The 19720-nt window shown below is 55.9% G+C and overlaps 1 protein-coding gene across 3 annotated transcripts in view; it reads right to left on the bottom strand.

The window, feature by feature from the left end:
- MGLL (monoglyceride lipase) overlaps positions 1-19720 on the bottom strand; it is a 100282-nt gene that overhangs the window by 45631 nt on the left and 34931 nt on the right. For all 3 annotated transcript variants that reach the window (XM_060110367.1, XM_060110366.1, XM_060110368.1), the window contains one exon: positions 16080-16186. In XM_060110367.1, the coding sequence (XP_059966350.1) occupies positions 16080-16186 (107 nt within the window). The remainder of the gene's footprint in view (positions 1-16079; positions 16187-19720) is intronic.

The raw sequence follows: 19720 nt of genomic DNA, 5'->3' as shown, positions 1-19720 counted from the left end.
TAATTATTGATATGTATGTTCCTATGACCATCTTCTTAATTGTTTTGGGTTTGTTTGTGTAGGTCCTTTTCTTCTCTTGTGTTTCCCACCTAGAGAAGTTCCTTTAGCATTTGCTGTAGAGCTGGTTTGGTGGTGCTGAATCTCTTAGCTTTTGCTTGTCTGTAAAGCTTTTGATTTCTCCATCGAATCTGAATGAGATCCTTGCTGGGTAGAGTAATCTTGGTTGTAGGTTCTTCCCTTTCATCACTTTAAGTATATCATGCCACTCCCTTCTGGCTTGTAGAGTTTCTGCTGAGAAATCAGCTGTTAACTTTATGGGTGTTCCCTTGTATGTTATTTGTCATTTTTCCCTTGCTGCCTTTAATAATCTTTGTCTTTAATTTTTGCCAATTTGATTACTATGCGTCTCGGCGTGTTTCTCCTTGGGTTTATCCTGTATGGGACTCTCTGTGCTTCCTGGACTTGATTAACTATTTCCTTTCCCATGTTAGGGAAGTTTTCAACTATAATCTCTTCAAATATTTTCTCTGGTCCTTTCTCTCTCTCTTCTCCTTCTAGGACCCCTATAACGCGAATGTTGCTGTGTTTAATGTTGTCCCAGAGGTCTCCTAGGCTGTCTCCATTTCTTTTCATTCTTTTTTCTTTATTCTGTTTTGCAGCAGTGAATTCCACCATTCTGTCTTCCAGGTCACTTCTCTGTTCTTCTGCCTCAATTATTCTGCTATTGATTCCTTCTAGTGTATTCTTCATTTCAGTTATTGTATTGTTCATCACTGTTTGTTTGTTCTTTAAATCTTCTAGGTCTTTGTTAAACATTTCTTGCCTCTTCTCGATCTTCGCCTCCATTCTTTTTCCGAGGTCCTGGATCATCTTCACTATCATCATTCTGAATTCTTCTTCTGGAACGTTGCCTATCTCCACTTCATTTAGTTGTTTTTCTGGTGTTTTATCTTGTTCCTTCATCTGGTACAAAGTCCCCTGTCTTTTCATCTTGTCTATCTTTCTGTGAATGTGGTTTTTGTTCCACAGGCTGCAGGATTGTAGTTCTCCTTACTTCTGCTGTCTGCCCTCTGGTCAATAAATATGTATCTTTTAAAATAACAAGTGACTGCCTACGTGCTGTTTAAAATCGCCTTGGGTTCCATCCTTGATAACCTGGGCCCAGGTCAACACTGGGAGGAGCCTCAGCTCTTTTCTAGGGGAGCCTCCTCCACCTGAGCTCTCTGCCCCGTGTCACTGCGGGTCCTCACACCAGTTGAGGAATGTATGATGTCCCGACCTTGGGCTTGGCCAGTGGACTACGGGCGGAGGTGATGGTGGGGCCAGTCTGAGCCAAGACTTTAAAAAGCATCACATGGTCCCACCATTCCCTCATGCTTCTGACATCGCCCTGGGAGGAGCAGGCTTTGGCTAGACTACTGGCCCAAGGAGGATGAGAGCTCAAGGAGAGGACCGGGCCCAATCCGAGCGCAGCCAGGCCCGGCCCAAGTCAGCCAACCTACAGATATGCAAGGAAAACAAAGCAATTGTTGTCTTATGCTCATGAGCCTGGGGGGCTTTGCTACACAATATTACTGTGGCAAGTGCTGACTGATTCGGGCAGAAAAGCTGTGATCTACAAGTATTTCTTGATTTCTTTTCTTTTTTCCTGGCTGCACCATGCAGGATCTTAGTTCCCTGACCAGGGATTGAACCCAGGTCCTCACGCTGAGTCCTAACCACTGGACCACCAGGGAAGTCCCTGTTGATTTCTTACTGTTTGTGAGAACCTGTATGAGGCAATATCCCAGTGCACAGACACAAATACAATATACAGTACATAATACACACATACATGTAAAATTAGCAACACGGCTCCTGTCCTCAAGGATTCTACATCTTGGCTCTGGGACCCTCCAACTTCCCAAAACCAGTGAGACAGCTCGAGGCCCAGCCGTGAGTCTGGCAGGAGACGTGTCCCCATTCCCAGATGAGTGGATTGCCCCTGAGGAAGAAACTCCTCCCTGAACTCCTGAAAGATAAAGTCCCGGAAGAGCCCTGGGGACACGAAGGAAGCTGCATGGTGTCGTGAGCTGGGGGACATCTGAAGTAGGCTCAGGGCACCCCAACTTGGCTGCCTTTGGCCAGGTGCATCAGCGCCCCGGGATGAAGGCTGCCAGCCTGCGTCCGTGCTACAGGAAAGGGGTGCGTGTTTGCTCACTGAGCTCCTCCCACACGTGCTGGTGCTGGCGATGCCATCAGGTCTGCAGCACAGCGCGTGGGGTCTCTTACCCCCATTTTACAGGCGAGGGGGCCTGCCCTTGGCACCTGCGTCACCTCCCCCTCCCCCCACGGCGCCTGCTCTCCTGCCGCCTGGCCTCTGCAGGTGCCCTGCGGCCCGGATACTCACGGCCACCCTCCCCTCCTCTGGTCCTGGCTCAGCTGTCACCACCTCAGTGAGGCCAGTCTCCTGCTCCACCGCCCACCCCACCCCGTTTCACCTTCCTCCTGACACCGATCTCTGAGTTAAACACTCTGAAGTCATTCATTTCCGCTTAGTGTCTGACAAGGGCAGGGACTGCGCCGTCCCCTTCACAGGTGTGAAGCCGGCCTGGCCCTGGCAGGTGATCAGTAAATCACAGAATGAACAAGTGAATGAAGAAATGAACGGATGAAGTAGTGAGGCTCTCGGGTGTGGAGGAAATGGCACGAGTTCTCTGTGCAAACTGACCCACGATCCCGGCCCCGCAGCAGGTTCAACCCGCAGCACCTCCTCCCGGGCGCCCCCCCCCCGTGCCTGGCACTGGGAGACAAAGCATCCTCTGTGCTCTCAGCAGTTCTGCAGTTGGAGCATGGAGAGTGGGGACGTCACTTACGGTTTCCTTTTCTCGATCACTCTTCAAAAAGGCCTTAAAGTCAGACGTACTTTATGGGTAAACCAGTCAACATACCATGACGATGACAAGCTATCACTAAAGGGGAAACTTGAAAATGTGTATAAACACACTAGCTTCAAACAGTGAATGGTGTCCTTGCAGGTGAGGATGGTCTAGGAGGCTCCCTACAGCTACTTCAAATGGTCCCCTATTCTGTGACAGCGGCAGGGGAAACGCACGGGGTCAGGCGGGTCCCGGGAGACCAGCCAACGTCTCAACTGTGTCCGGACCTGTCCCCACACAGATGTGAGAGAGCCCTCAGTGTCGTGCCCAGCACACAGCGTGTTCAGTGGAGGTCAGCTCACCCCCGTTCTGGGTCTCGAGCTCGAGAGGGACGTCTGTATCCACCTGCGTCATTTAGAAATCTCATCACAGGCCCGTCCTCACATCTCACAGCAGCTTCTCCCACTTGGAGAAACTTTAGTTCACAGAAACAGTGCCGTTTTACAGAGATGCTTCAAGCCCAGGAGCCGCATGACCTCGGGGGCTCTTGGTTGGCGGGTCCGTGGACAAAAGGAGGGGTTGACCTGCTCCAGATCAGCCCAGCCCTCCCTCCGCCCCCCAGGGGCCTTGGACTCTGTTCCTGGGCCTTGAGATGAAGCACCACAGATGATTCCTCTCCTTTTTTGGTAAAAGAGGAAGTTTCCACTGAATAAACCCTCTAAGCGAGTTTTCCGATCTGGTGATATCTGCACAATAGCCGAGGAAAGAAATAATTACTATTATGGTGCCAAAATGATCCGGCCCTTCTCCATGACTCTGGGGAAGACAGCTGGCCCCTGCCAGCCAACTTGGTTTTCTGTGTTGAAGGAAGGAAGCAAGCGTGGCAGGGAGGGCGGTCTCAAACCTCCTAGCGAGGGCAGAGCGGAGGGGAGGGGAAGAATCATGCATTTACTGCACATGGAGTTTGTGTTGGCTGCTGTGATTTAGGGTCTCTAGGGGAAGCCTCAGGCCCATCACACAGACGGGGAAAATGTGGTTCTGAGAGACAGACTGGACTGTCCCAGCCACACAGCCAGAAACACGGGGCCAGGTCCCGAGCTGCAGCCCTCTGGAGCATCACGCGAAGCTCGCCCAGGCTGGACTCACTCTGAAAACGGGGAGCCCCACCCCCCTGTGATGCTCAGAGGATGCAGTCAGTGTGGGAAATGCGGCGACGCCGTCTCTGAGGAATGGGGGGGGGCAGGGCAGAAGGAATGCGTTTCCACTCCTTGTATCGGCCCAACACTCTCTGTCCATTGGCTGAGCTTGGGTGCCACCCGTGGGGATCAGAGCATCTTCGAGCAGAGCCCTGGCGGAGGGCTTGGTGGGGAGCTGGCACCCCTCCCCCGACAGACTGCGCGTCCTAAGCTGTTCCTGGAGCTGCTCGGGCACTTCTGTCGGGCGGTGCAGAAACCCCAGGGCCGCTTGCCTGGGGACTGCACTCCAAGCCAGGCTGCTCACAGCTGCTCCCATCGCCGGTGGGACAGGGCCTGCGACGCCTCACTCCAAAGCAGTTTTCCAAAAGTCAAGGTCTTAGCAAGGCAAGGAGTACAGGGATTTGACCCCAGCTTTGCTCCTCCCCCACCTCCCCGCATTGGCTGTGCTGCCTTGGGCAAGTTACTTTCCATCTCTGAGCCAGCTTGCTTCCTCCATGGGCACGTTGGCTGTCTCACCACATTGCTGCAAGGGTTAAATGGGGGGTGATCCACGGAAAAAACCACGAGCACAGAGATGACGGATGTTCCCCAGTGGGAAAGCGTTATTTGATTTTCTTTAAACAGGGCCCATCCTCTAGTCCAAATTCATACACACACACACAGATTCACGAGTCTGAACTTGGGCAAACCCAGAGAAACGATCGTTTTTAGTCAACTGCCTCATAATTCAGCAGACGCTCACCGAGACCGTTACAGACGAGGTTCCGGGCAGGACCCAGGAAGCGGGTCACTGGGTTGCTGTCTTGGCGCTTACAGTTGGGTGCGTGCTTGTGGTTGACCACACTGAGAGGGGCCTGCAGTGTGGCGGTCGTCCCCCGGGAGGCGATGACCAGTCTGCCTGCTTTCTGGGGCTCACCAGGCAACCACCTTCCTCCACACTGCTATGTCGGGCTGGCTGGCTTGGATCTGGGTGGGCGTGAGATGCTAAGGGACGGGGGGTCTCTCCAGGGCTCCTCCAGCTCCAGCAGGCAGGGCCCCTGCTGCCCACCCTCTGCTTCCAGAATCAGGGCAGGAGCCCACGGTCCTCCTGGAGAAGCTGCTACCATGCAGTGGCCTTGGGCAGAGACTGCACCCCGACTTCACGCTCGGTTCCGAGCATGTTCTGCGTAGGTCCAGCTCACGCCGCAGGTTCCGCTCGGCTCATTTTTGCAGAGGCAGAGGCCCAGAGAGGCCCGGCACACAGCTCGTCTGGGGCAGAGCCTGGGTGCAGCCACTCGGGCCACCTCCGTCTCAGCGTGTCCTGCAAACTCAATTCTCCAGCCTGGCCCCTGGGAGCCCAGCTCTCCGGCTCCGACTCGCCCAGGTTTCACACGCAGAGCTTCCTTCTCGGATATCCAGGCAGGTGCTGAATACGCGAGGTGCCCCCAGGGTGCTTGTCCATGAGATGCCCCTGGTCTGAGTATCCCACTGGGGTCCTCGGTGGCCTTTGACTTCTTCCTCTTACCGCTAATGGGACAGAAATCAAGGCACGGAGGGCGCTTCCCAGAGCTGTGAGCAGGAGTTCTGGTTCTGGTCCTGGCCCGCCCGGCTCGCTGCCTCACCTGGGAAATGGAGCGAAGATCCCTCTTGCTACCTTGGAGGCAACATGTGCAGCGAAATTAAGCAAAGGCCACAAACACCCTCAGGAAAGGAGCAAGCACAGCTGGGCCTTTATTATTTGCAGGTGGGTAACAGGTACTTGTGAAGCACCTCGTCTGCCACATGGGGTCCTTTCCCAGGGAGGGGAGAGGGAACCCGCCGGCTGCTCCCGTTCTCCCAGAGGCCCTGGCCCTTGGCGGCATCTCGGCAGTTATTTTTATTTTTATTTTTATTTTTTTTATTTTTTTATTTTTTTTTGCGGTATGCGGGCCTCTCACTGTTGTGGCCTCTCCCGTTGCGGAGCACAGGCTCCGGACGCGCAGGCCCAGCGGCCATGGCTCACGGGCCCAGCCGCTCCGCGGCATATGGGATCCTCCCAGACCGGGGCACGAACCCGCATCCCCTGCATCGGCAGGCGGACTCTCAACCACTGCGCCACCAGGGAGGCCCTCGGCAGTTATTTTTAGCTCTTGGTGGGCCGGCCAGGCCCGGTCCCAGGCTGTTGTGCTCCCCCTTCCGAAAGGCTCCAGCTCACAGAACAGAGATGAGGCCCCTCCCCCAGGCAGCCCCCCACGGGGCAGTCGGTGTGGCCTTCCCCAGGGACACATCCCAGGGAAGCCGACCCTGGCCCCACCTGTTTTAACATTTCTCTCGGTGGCTCCTCTTCCTGGTCCACCTGCAGCCAGAGTTATTCCTAATGTTAACGTCCTGAAGGGCAGCGGCAGCTCCCAGGCCTGGGGAGACATGTGGGGACCTGGGTCCCGGCCCCAGCCTGCTGTTCAGGGTGGGACCCTGAACCCGCACCCACCGCGCCTGAATCGAGGAGACGGGCCATCCCTGCAGGCTTGCTGCGGCCTGCGGCTTTGTCGGGGACCAAAAGAGGACGGCAGCTACAATCACCATTTCTGCTTCAGTCACCAGTCCGCGTGTATGACCCGCGCCACCCCTGCCGGGCTCCCCTGGGCCAGGCCTGCTCACTCTCGGGCCTCCCAGGTGGCGACCATGGGAGCTCTGCATCCAGGCACCACCGCCAGCATCCCCACCTCACAAGGAAGGGGGGGCCCCGGGTCGTGTCCCTGACCACACCACCTGCCTGGTGGTTTGAACCCAGGCGATCACTCCAGGTCCTGCCTCTCACCACGGCCGCTCCCGGCCCCTGGTCTCAGATGCGCTGGAACAGTCTGCGGGTCCCTAACAATGGGGACAGGTGTCAATCCACCCGACTTGAATGTCTTCAGGAAAAGACTCAGTGTTTGCAGATGGGAAAAAATAATCCAAAGTAATCGTTACCTAAGCGGGTGCAGAGTGTTTGAATCTAGAAGGCGTCTGGCACGTGGTGGGGAGAAGCTGGCCTCGTGGAGCGCAATGCAGGGCTCGGGCTGGCGTGCTCGGGGGTCGCCAGGGCTGCCGGCACACGGACCCAGCAGCCAGGGAGCAGCTGCCCGGGAAGAAAAGGCCCAGAGGGCACATCTCCAAAGCTCGTTTTTAAGACGCCCATGACCAAGGGCGTCATAAATCGACAGCTAAAGGCACCAGCCTCCCAAGCCACCTGGCCAGCAGCCAGTCCACAACTGTAGGCTCTGAAGGGTCAAGGACAGCTCTGACTCAGCCCATAACGGGAGGCTCCGGACACTGAAGGCCACCAGGCACCCTCCTTCCTGCCCAAAACAGGTGGGGACCTCTGCTGTCCAAGCACAAGGCCCCCAGACATGTCCTGCTGCTGACCCAGTGCAGGCCCGGGCTGGTGTCCATTTCCTGCTCTGACCTCTGCGCCCACGACCCTGCCCTCCGTGGGGCCTCCTCCCGACCCCGTCTCTCCCCACCTCGCTCCCCCCAGAGACGGGCCCCGACTGCAGAGAGGATGGCAGTGACCTCAGGGGGCCACTCAGCTTCCTTATTTCCCAGTCATGACACCTCCCCTCAGGGAGTGACCAGGAGAAGAAGTCCCGGCTCCAAAGCTGGAGGAGCTAAGAGGCCAACGCGTGGACAGACAGCCGAAAGGCACCATGGAGCAGAACCTTCCTCTGCTGGAAGGTGTTGCAGGAGCACTGAGGGGACCCGGGGCAGGGACACCCGGCGGGAGGGTGGGCAGTGGCAGGCCCTCAGCTGGTGCTGGAGGTGGCCAGGCCACCGGGTAGGCTGCAGCTGCGGGCACACGCTGGTCCAGAGCCCACACAAAGCACTGCGTTAAGAGGTGGCTGATGTCACCCAGGCCTCCAGAATCCCTTGGCCACGTGGGCAGCACCAAGCTGCTTGACGGTGGTTGTAGAGACCCAGGAGCTGATCCGTTTGAAGCAGCCAAGCCCTGCTCAGCACCCTGGTCCAGGCCGTCTGTGAGGCTCTGGCAGCAGCAGGTTCCCTTCCTCCCGAGCAGCTGATGGTCCCCAAGCTCCAGGCTTTGGTCACCCAGCCCGATCATGGTTTCTCTCCTCAACCATCCGCATCCTGGATGGCGCAGGGAACCCGCATGCCCTTCCTACTACGTGACCTGGCCTCTGCCTCCCCAAAGCTTGGGATGCTCACCTTTAATGCAGGAGGACACGCCTCTGACTCATGGTGCCTAGCTCGTGACGGGGAAGCCCGTGCCCGCTTCCTGCCTGGGCCTCTGTGCCTCTGCACCTCTGCCTGGATGGAGTTCCAGCTGTCATTCAAGTCTCAGCTCACCTGGAGCCATTTCTGCAGGGACTGTGCCCCCCGCCCTGGCTGTGTCATTCTTCCCTGCTTCTCTTACCCTAGTGACCTGCACTTGGAGGGGGCGGGGCCTGTGTGGGTGTCGGGTGTCCAGTCCCCACACGGGGCCAGGCCCTCTACATGTACTACCTCACCGGGTCCCTTCACTGACCCTATGGGGTAGGTAGAGACTTTGACCCTTCTCTTGCTGTAGATGAGAACACTGAGGTTCAGGGAGCTTGGGGAACTTGTCCAGGGTCACAGAGCAAGAAAGTGGTTGAAATGACTTGAACTCAAGTCTTCCAGATACCAAGGTAGATGTTTTGCTCTCCTTTCAAATATAACCTACATATACATTAAAATGAGGTCCATCTTCTCTCAGCTCCTGACCTGTGCACAGAGTGTCTGTGGTGCTGAGAACTCCCTTCCCTAGAATTATCCACTTTTCCTTTTTCACACAGCACCACGTGTAGGTAATTCGACTGTTTTCCTCCTCCAACACGTGACACACCTGAACACTCCAGAAACTGCTTCCTCCAGAGACAGAGAGTGGAGTCTGTTTTCTCCTTACCAGAAAGCCTTAAATATTTCCACCTCGGGGCCAGGTGAGTAGTTTTGAGTGAACAAACACTCCCTTCGAGGAAACTCCTTTAGAAAGGTAACAGGGTGACAAGTTATCAGGCACTTCCTGCCCTGAGATGAGAAAAGACGGCACTGGGCTTCCAGAAGCATCCATGTGGCTCTCAGAGCCCCTCACGCTGAGCTTGATGCAGGATTCAGACCAAAACTTGCCTCTAACCTTCAAAAGGGCTGCGTGTTTTTGTCACCTGCTTCACATGTGAATAGATCAGGGCACCTTCCCCAGCAATCAGTCTAAATGTCTTCATTTTAATTCATTTTTTTAAAGTTTTTTTTTTTGATGTGGACCATTTTTAAAGGCTTTATTGAATTTGTTACAATATTGCTTCTATTTTGTTTTGGTTTTTTGGCATGCCATGAGGCATGTGGGATCTTAGCTCCCTGAACAGGGATCGAACCCGCACTTGCAGCATTGGAATGCGAAGTCTTAACCACTGGACCCTCAGGGAAGTCCCCTAAATGTCTTTAAAAATGGAATCAGTAGCACATAAAGAATGGACATGATAAAGGGAAGCCCCCAGATGGTGGTAAAGAGGGTGCTCGGTGACGGACATCCTTCAAGAGGTGCCGTTGAGGGTGACATGGAGTTCGACTTAAATAAAATGGGGAGTGTGAGCCCCTTGCGTCAGAGAAGATGGGAAGTACGCCCCTAGTCTTGGGGGAGATGGACAATGAGGTCCTCTTCTTGAAGACTGCGTCTGGGGATGAAGAGAGCAGGCGTCTGTGGGTGGGCGGAGGGCAGCGCCAATATTTACTGATACTGATACGCGCCCGGCAGCTACCACATCATGTTTCCTCACCAGGTAGATGCTATGACTCAAGTCACAGGTGGGGAAATGGAGGCTCGGGGAGGCTTAGTGTCCTGTCCAAGGTCACCGGAGTTGTGTACTCTGAAGCTTCTCCCCATGCTCACCCTCCAGGAAGACCCGTCTCCCTTTACCCTCAGGGACACTTCCACCAGAGGCCCAGGGTATCTGCCACCTTCCCTGCCCTGGGAGGCTCTGGAGGTAGGTACCCGGGTCTGTGTCATTTCTGCAGCCCACGCCCAGCACAGACTGCACAAGGGAGGTCCCCGGGCTGTATCTGCTGCAGGAGATGCCCAGTCTGCTGACTGCAGATATTATACTTCCAAGTTTAACGACACTGACGTTGCACTTTTTTTATTTTTATTTTTATTTTTTGGCCGCACCACATGGCATGCAGGATCTTAGTTCCCTGACCAGGCAGTGGAGGCACGGAGTCCTAACCACTGGACCGCCAGGGAATTCCCGACGCTGCACCTTATTTAAAGTAAATTCTACCCAAGAAACACCTGTGGTGACCCTGGCCCACTTCTTGGAACCTGCCCAATTGAAGCGGAAAATCTGGGGGCTGGGCCCAGCCGTCTGGGTGTCCACCAGCCTTGCCGGGACCCTGGCTGCCCCCAGGTGTGAACCTGACCCCTCTCGGTTTGTCGCAGCCACAGGTAACTTCACTGCTGTCAGTATTATCGTCACCATCACCTTCATTTTATAGATGAGCAAACGGAGGCTCGTGGAGGTTTTTGCTTTACGCAAGAAAGAGGCAAGCGACCAAACAATCCCATGTCAGAGACGGATATCCAAGCTGGCAGGTCTGGGGACGTTTAACGTGAATACAGAAGGGCAAGGGGGAGGGACCACGAAGGCCTGGAAGGGACCCAGAGGCGGCCGGGGCCTGCCTTCTGCGTCTGACGCCTGCACCCACTGCGGGTGGGGCCCCGCGCGCCCTCCAGGCATCCCTTTCACTCTCATGTTTACTACAGCAAGAAAATGTACACAGTTTTCAAACACTGGAAACAGAACATATGAGTGTAGCTGACAGCAATTACAGACTAGATCCCGCAGGGGCCCTGACTCAAAACTCTCCCTGTGTGGAAAACACACAGGTACTCTCTTCTCCCCTTGAATTTCTGGAATACTCTTCTTCTGACTGGGCAGGGCTCGCACAAAAGAGTCAGGCTTAACTGCCGCCCGCAGACACTTCCCCAGAGCTTCCTCTTCTCACGTACACCCCAGCCCCGCCTGAGTTTTTTTAAAAGTTAAAAAATAAATAAGACACATACAAACTGCCTTTAACACCTTCCCTCAAATATTTGCAGATGATTAATTCACTGTTAATCAGTTAGGAATGGTTGTTTTATACTCCGTAAATAAAGAGAGGGCAACTCGGGCCCCACCAATGTAACTCTGAATGCTCCGCGGTGCAGAGTCGGGAGGCTGCTCACGGGAAGGGCCCGGAGCCGCTGAGCTGGAGACGGAAGGGCTCCTGCTGCCCACATCCTCCCAACACCGCCGCCCCAGCAGCAGGTGGGACTGGGGGCTGCCCGCCTCTCCGGCCCCTCTCTCCTGCTCATACCACTGCTCCAAGGGGTTTCCAGTGAGTCACCGTGAGCAGCTGGTGACCAGGGACGGCGTGAACGAGAGGCCCGGCTTCCTCGGTGCTGTACTTAGAGCAGCACAGAAACTCCCACCCCTGGTTCTCCACCTGCTCAGACCTCGTGGAGGCTCCCCCAACTCTGCCTGCCACCCCCTCCCTCGCTGGCCCTGCCCTGGATCCCATCTCGCCGCGGGGTTACTCCCTGCTTAGCATCCTTCCCGAGCGTCCACAGGGTCTCATGACAGAGCCCTGAGCTTCGCAGGCCAGGGGCTGGCTCCCCCTCCGTTCCTGGGGCTAGACTCCAGGGTCCAGCTGAACCCTCGGGCCGCGGGTCCCACCTGAACAGGACGTAAGCACGTGACCCCATGCATCTGAGTTTTGCCAGTACCGTACGGCCTCCTCTGCCTGGAACGGTGGTTCTCAACCTCAGCTACTTGTTAGACTCACCTGGGGGATTTCAAAGGTCCTGACACCACGGCCACACCAAAGTCCCGAGAGATCAGAGTCTCTGTGGAGTGAGGGGCCCCGGCATCAGTATTTTTCAAGACCACCCCCCCCAGTGTTTCAGGGGCATCCCCGGAGAGGACCACGGCTCTCAGCTATGGGCCCCTCCTCTACACCCTTTCTTCTCCCCTCAGGCTCCTCCACTCAGCCGACAAGACCCAGCACCTCGCCCACCTGCCAGGCGTTGGGAAGCCGTGTGCCGCTGGGTGGCTGAGCCTGCCTCGAGCACCCGAGTTACAGGCCTCGAGGCTCCCCTGCCCCAGCTCCAGTCGACAGCAGCCCTGCCCCAGCCTTAGCCACCAGACCGAGTCCTGGTCCCTCTGCTGGGTCCTCTCCACCCTGCTGACGCAGATACGTTCATGTGAGTGTTTGCTGATATTCGTAGCGTCTCTGGTCTGATCTATTCCGGGTCACACACTCACTCAGCCAACACTGGTGATGCCTCTACTCTCTGCTCAGGCCTGGGCTGCACAGCAAGGAGAAGGCTGTGGGGCTGAGGGAGAAGCGAGCCCACGACACCTAAGTGAGTTTCCGTTGCCTCCAACCAAAGGAAGAGCTACCCCTCGGGGTAAAAGTACTAGGACAAAGCTGAGCGCTTCACGGGGCTGCTTAAGGGGGCTGGGGGGACAGGTCCCTCGGCCATCAGGATGCCAGCGCCTGTGTCCACGCACTGCTCCTTGTACAGGCCCTGACCCAAGGTTAATGCACGATTAGCAACCTTCACCGCTACATACTCATGATCCCAATAATAACCTTCACGTCTAAACCTTCTGAAAGCACACAGAAAGCGGACACTGTGAGCTAAACATAGCTCAGAAAACATATAAAGCAGAAACGGGTGAGAACTGCTCCCCTAAAGAACACGCCTGGAAGCGTGGCTGCCGGAGGAGACGGTGCTTCAGCGTCCATCCTGTGTGCCCTTCTTAGCAACTGGGCCCTGTTCTGTCTGAACCAGCAAACACGCAGCAAACAAGTTAGATCTCCTGCCTCCCTTGCGGCTGGCCTTGGCCATGTGATGCTGTCCTGGCGCCTGCGGTGTAGCTGCAACACGACGGGGAGCTCTGTACTGCCTCCTGCTGAGCCCGGGAGCTGGAGCTGGTACCCGTGGGCATGAAAGCCACGCGATGATGAGAACAGCTGAGCAAAGCTACAGAGGGAGCCTTGGGCGTGGATGGCACGGCGGTGTCCCGAAGCCGCCTTGGCCTTCTCATGTCACGGCGGAAAAATAAACCTTTCTTAAGCTACCGAGGTCAGGGGTCTGATGCAGTCCAACAGCCCCCGACTGGTACATGTGCTCTGGTGGACACGGAGAGCCTCAGACCCTCACCTCTGAGCGGGGCAACTGTCATTAACTGTTACGAGGGGTAGGAAATAATGCATGAGAAGGGCCTTGGCCAGTGCCTGACATGCAGCAGGCACTCAGCAAAGGGCAGGAATGTAACTCTCCTTGCTGGCAAAGCCCTGCAGGCCCAGGAGGTCATCCTGTAAAATTCTAAGGTCAAATAGAAAACAAAGGTAAGCGGGATGCTAAGTGAGCACCGTGCTGTGCACACCAGGCTGCCAGCCAGACCACCCAACCCAGGGCCTCCAGGTTTCTTACTGGAGCACAGCTGAGCAAGGAGATTTAACTTAAAATCAAGTTGGCATAGGATTTGTAGAAACCCGTGTTTCTAAAAGTTGTGTTAGAGAAACCAGCCGTGAACCCGCCCTTGGTATCTGTTTACTTTGTGAAGCACTTTCCATCTATCCTTCAGTCGATCTTCACCGCAGCCTCTGCAGCCGGGCAGGGGACCCAAGAACCCGGCACCCCTGCTCCCAGCCTCGGTGTCCCCCGTTGGGGCTGGCGGAGTGAAGGGGACGAGACACCACCCTCCCCTGGGCCCCCATGTGCCTTGTTTTATCCTATCACCGCACTGTCTGGACCATTTGGTAGATGAAAAAACTAAGGCTCGGAATGGTTAGGCGTCTAAGGCCCACGGCTGGAACTGCAGTCCAGTAGACACCGGGACCCAGGTGTGTCTGCATCGGGGCCCTTCTGTCATCGGGGGGGCAGGTCCCCCCGGAAGCACGGGAGTGCAGATGACAACGGACAGCATGACTGGGAACGGGGAGGTTTAGGCCAGCCTGGCACTGGCAAGGCCCCGGGGCCTTGAGAGTTGTTTTGCTCTGTGTTTTTAATCCTTGTATCCCTCCAATTGGCCCCATAAATGCCCTGACATTTTCCCCACAGAGGCTTTATTTAAATTTAAAAGCTATGTGGGAAAGAATGAAGCACCTCTCTGTAGGCCTCATGCCGGTGTGAACACCGAGTCATGTGCGGTGTGATGAAGGGAGGCTGGGCTGCAGAACCATCAGGCCTGGGCTCAAGTCCCTCCACGTCCCCCGTTCCCCTCCACACCTCTGCGAGAAGCAACCAGGCACAGGGCGTAACCACCAGCGTCTGCTTCCCCAGCCGGCACAAGACCCCACAAAGGCGGCCCAGCACCCACTTTCTCCCACTAAGGAAGCCACAGCCACACTCATCTCTAGACAACCAAAGTCACACTGGGTTCATTTCTTGAATAAAACACCTCCCACAGGCACTTGCCAGAGAGATTTCCCGTGAGTCCTTGGAAGAAACTGATCAATCAAGGAACTTAAAACAGTTGAATGCAAGCAACCAGCTTTGAGCTATATTTAGAATGTCACAGAGAGCCAGGCCTCAGATTTGGATGTTAATTTGGAAACATCAAAAGGGAGGCTGTTTCTTTTCTCTCTTTACTCTAAAAAAGAAGGCTTTTCAAATTGTTTTTCAAACTTCTACGGCCAGACAACTATATAAATAAGGCACGACAGTTACTCCCCCCCACAGATTTGGCCAAAGGCAGCGGATAAGAGAGTAGTTGACCTCGAGATTAAAAGCAGGTAACTTAAAATTCCGTTGGAGGTGTTTCGTGTTGGCATAGTACAAACATTCTTTTCTTTCAGAATGCCCCCCTGTGGTTCAGCTCACTGCAACAACCGTTAATGGAGACAAATGCGATAGGAAAAAAGTCATTCCTATCATGGGCCTTACAGTGTAGAAGGTGTCAAAGTAAATAATGACAGTCCCACAGTGAAAATCAGGATAATCCTCGAATATTCTCTCTCAAACAGTCTCACAAGTATCACTGGGACTGTTTGCAAAGCACTACAGAACATTACGACCACAGTAAGAAAGAATTTAGTCAATATTCTCAGTTATGAGGACCCTTGCACATATCTGGATGAAAAAGGGCTCTTGGTAGACCAAATTGCAGTTCCTTATATGCAAAACGCCCCAGGCAAGCTTTCCCTCCTGTCACAAGGACTCCCAGGCCTGTCACTTCTCCCCTACCCCTATTTTCACTTAATCATTTCCCTATCAGATAAAACGGAAGCAACGTTTCCGGATCTGGGCCAGGATGATGGATTTCTACATTGAAGCAGTGCAGAAATCACCATGGTCAGTCACAAGGAAATCTTCTTTCTTAAGACTGTTAGACACAGAAAGATCTCGACTGGGAGCCTTCCCAGGCACGGAGAATGTCACCCAAACGATTAGGGAACTACATACTGATTTAGGCAACAAGTGCTGCATTCTGATGGTTACTATGGATTTTGTTAGTGACGAAGAATCAAAGACTTGGCCTGGGGACATGTGCGTGTGTACACGTGTGGGTGCATCTGTATGTGCTTGTGAACGTGCCCGTGTTCGGGGTTTTCTCATCACCCCAAGGCCCTTGAGACCCTTACTGTTCTGGTCTGAGTGCTCTGGAAGCATCCTGAGGCCGCACTGGGCTGTGTACGGCACGTGCACTGAGGGCATCGCACTGTCTCAAGTCCTGTGGGGGAAACCCGGGCCCGTTCTGTGCAGAGAGCGCTCTATAAACGTGAGAGAGGGTGACGTGGCCTGGGGCAAGTTCTTACACAAACACATCCCGACTCGGGGGCTTTTCAGTGGAGGTTTCTAATCAGCCTGCATTCAATCCCAGACTCAACAGAAACTGCTGGTCAGACACATTTTTTGTTTACATAACTGCACATTTTTTACTTACAAACATCCCGTGGAGAATGTCTTTTCCCAGTTTCAGTGCATGAATCAGAAGTAGAAAACTGAGGAGGAGGGGGGACTGGAAGGGGGCGCCCCGGATGGGGGGCTCAGCCCCGGGCTACTCACCGTGGTCGTGGGCAAACACCAGCAGCTCCAGCCCCACCAGCATCCGAGCCAGCTCGTCGTAGCGGCCGCAGTGCTCCCCCGCTCCGTGGGACACAAAGACCAGGGCCCTGTGGGGACGAGAGATGGCCGTTAGGAAGGCGCAGGCCATGGAGGCCGTGTCCAGGGCAGGGCAGGGCTCCCGCAACATCAGCGGAGAGTCAAAGGCTAAATGACGGGTCTAAGTGAGAGGGCACGCTGTTACAACATGGGCTTCAGGGTCACCCAAAACAGAGCCGGTTCCTATAGGATAGTCACCACAACAGTGTCTGCAGCCGGCGGCTGAGGGAGTCCCGGGAGCTCACTTCTGCAGGTGCTGGTGTACGGCGGGTCCTCCATCGGCCCCACCCAAGGGGCCAGACCTGAGCCAATCAGGGCACCATGGTCGCAGCCGCAGTCACTGGCTCAAGTGGCTCCAGCCAAGCGGTTGGGTCCAGGAGGAGCCGACCCTGGAGGACAGGTCAACCCAAGAGAGGAGAGGCACGGAGCGGGAACCCAGCCCTAACGGTGTTGTCTGGGCCCTGAATCCAGCCAGACCTGAAGCCAGCACGCTCCCAGCCCTGCTCCCAGCCCTGCTCCCAGCCCTGCTCCTGGCTGTGCCGTGCAGGCACCGGGTTTTCTGTCACTTGTGCCGACAGACAGTCCTTCCCACTGCCGTGCGGTAACTCCACTCCACACGGGCTCGCCCTCAGCTGCCGGAGTCTGTGCTCCGTGCGCACCTTTTCTTCTCTTCCCCGCTTTGCCCACCTGGCTCCCTCCTCCCTCCCTTCCAGGCCCTGCTCAGGGCCCCTCCTCTGAGGAAGATTCCACAGCTTCCTCTGGGCTCCAAACCCTCTGTGCAGCAGGGGCCAAGCGGCTCACTGCCCTCCCCGCTGGCTGTAACCTTCTTGAGGACACACTGACTCTCTCTCTCTCACTGCCTCTGTGGCTGGCATGGTTTTGAGCTACAGCTGGCACTCTACAAATGCGGAAGGAAGGAAGGAAGGAAGGGAGGGAGGGAGGGAGGGAGGGAGGGAGGGAGGAAGGAAGGAAGGAAGGAAGGAAGGAAGGAAGGAAGGAAGGAAGGAAGGAAGGAAGGAAGGAAGGGCCTGTGACATTCTGAAATAAACATGGTATCTCGCACCCAAGATCTGTGCAGTGGAAGCCTCAGGATTGGAAGCAGAGCCTGGCTGGGCGCCCAGTCCCCCCCACCCCGCCCGCCGAAAGCCTTCCATGTGGTGAGCCCACCTGCAGACACAGACAGCAGCCCCCATCACGCCGCGGCTCACCGCAGAGTGACCCAGCAGCGGAGGGTTACAGGAGGGCACTCAGATTCTTGAATGTACAACTGCCCAGTCCAGTACTCTTAGCATGAGGCTCAGGGAGGCTAGAGTCCCCTTCATGAAAGGGGGAAACTCCTGTGAGCCACGCTGATAAAGACGAGGTGGGAGGGAGAGGGGGAGGACGGGGAGGACAGCGGCTGCCCTTTCACCGAGCATTTACTATGTGCCAGTTGCTATGCTAAGTCCACATACAGGATTTCTAATCCTCATAATCATCCTACCTTTACCTTCTTTACAGCTGAGAGTGAAACCCAGAGAGGTCACACAACAAGTGGGTAACATGTAGATCAGAGCATGTCACCACCCGGCTTTCAGGTCTCCAGTGGGCAACCAGCAGGCTCAGGGTACATGTCGTCCTGTCCCTTCCTGTCTCACCACTCCCCGACCCCTTCCTGCTCACCGCCTGTCCTCACGAGGAGCTTCCAGCCATTCCTCAGCAGCGCCAGCTCTTCCCACCTCAGGGTCTTTGGCGCCTCTCCCCGGAGCACCCTCCCCCAGATCTCCCAGGGCCACTCCTCGTGCCTGGGACTCATGGAAGACGTCTCCTAGAGCGGCCTCTGTCCCTCAGGCCTTTCTGATCTGCACTGGGCCCTCACTACACGTCACAGTTTGCCCTTGTTTGCATTGGGCCCTCACTGCACCTCACAGTTTGCCCTTGTTTGCATTGGGCCCTCACTGCACCTCACAGTTTGCCCTTGTTTGCACTGGGCCCAGACTGCACCTCACAGTTTGCCCTTGTTTGCACTGGGTCCACACTACACCTCACAGTTTGCCCTTGTTTGCACTGGGCCCTCACTGCACCTCACAGTTTTCCCTTGTTTGCATTGGGCCCTCACTGCACCTCACAGTTTGTCCTTGTTTGAACTGGGGCCACACTGCACCTCACAGTTTGCCCTTGTTTGCACTGGGCCCACACTGCACATCACCGTTAGCCACTGCTTTGCTATTCACTTGCTCGCTTGGTTCCTGGCTCTCTCCTCCACTTCGAGGTCAGCTCAACAGGCCAGGAGCCTTGTCCACCTTGCTGCTGGCAGAACCCCAGAGCTGCCCCAGCCTAGTGGCACTGGCACACATGTGGTGAGCAAACACACTCCTGCGTTCTCTCTGCAGCTCCCCTCTGCCAGGGTGGGTAGGGCAGAGGGACCCCGCACTTATTCTCTGAGCAGCGCACAAAGCACCAGCACTAACCTCACTTTCCTTGTGCATCTGTCCTCCAGGCCCTTTTCCTGAAACACAACAGACATTTCACACCCTCGTCACTGCTCCATGGAATGTCCAGTCACCTCCGCTTGATCAGACATCCCTGTGGGCAGATTACACCAGCCCACCTGACACTTCTGGGGTCGGCTGATGGGATTTCCCCCAGCTACCCAGAAGCATGGCTGGAACCTCTAAATAGCCATCATCTGCCATCGGCACAAGGGGCTGTGCTCCCAGAAGGCGCAGCTCAAGCACTTTAATATCCTTGGGGAATGTGGCAGCTGCTGGATTAACTCCGCCCCCAGTTAGCGCGGACAGACAAGCCGGGCCACGTGGCAGCCAGCCTCTCCCTGCGGTCAGGACCCGCTGGGTGGAGGAGGACTTCAGGGTCTCAATCTGCATCCACAGGCGTGGCACATGGCATCACTGCCACCACGCCTGGAACTGTCTGTTAAGAGAACCCACCCTGGACACACGCGTGGGAGAACGGGTGCTCTGACTGCACAGGAACAACTTCTCCCCCAGCGGTTCTCAACGTGGGTCACAACCTGAAATCACCTGGAGAGCTTTCCAAAGTGCCAAGGCTGTGTCGCACCCCTGGAAGCAGCTCTGGTTAACCGGTCTGGGTGGGAGAGTGCCCCAGAGGTTCCGCTGTGGGGCCGAGGCAGAGAAGCACCTGTCACCACGTGCAGCGTGGCCAGCGATGCTGCTCAGACGCCATGCGGGATCCCCAGTGGCGAGAAAGCAGCCCTTCTGGCATGGAGACTTCCAGCCACTTTGGAGCCACTTATCTCCCGGAGGGACGTGCTGGGTAAACCAGAGGCTTATCTGGATCGCTGTAGAGGCTTCTGAGGCATGCTGCCGCCGCCACCCCTTTGGAAACAAGCAGACCGATGTGGCCATCCACTGCAGGCAGCAGAGGCCTCTGCCCACGCCACCCCCCCCCACAGATGGTCAGCACCTGCACGCTCGCCTCCCCCAGACCCAGGCCAGGCTTCTCCACAGACACGTCCTCCGGCACCGGCCTCGTTCTCGTCCTGAGCTGCTGCTGCCATGAGTGGGGTTCCCCCCTTAGTTGCTGGT

The sequence above is a fragment of the Mesoplodon densirostris genome, chromosome 10 (genome assembly GCF_025265405.1).
Source record: "Mesoplodon densirostris isolate mMesDen1 chromosome 10, mMesDen1 primary haplotype, whole genome shotgun sequence".
NCBI lineage: Eukaryota > Metazoa > Chordata > Mammalia > Artiodactyla > Ziphiidae > Mesoplodon > Mesoplodon densirostris.
This window is presented reverse-complemented; position numbering and strand designations above follow the sequence as displayed.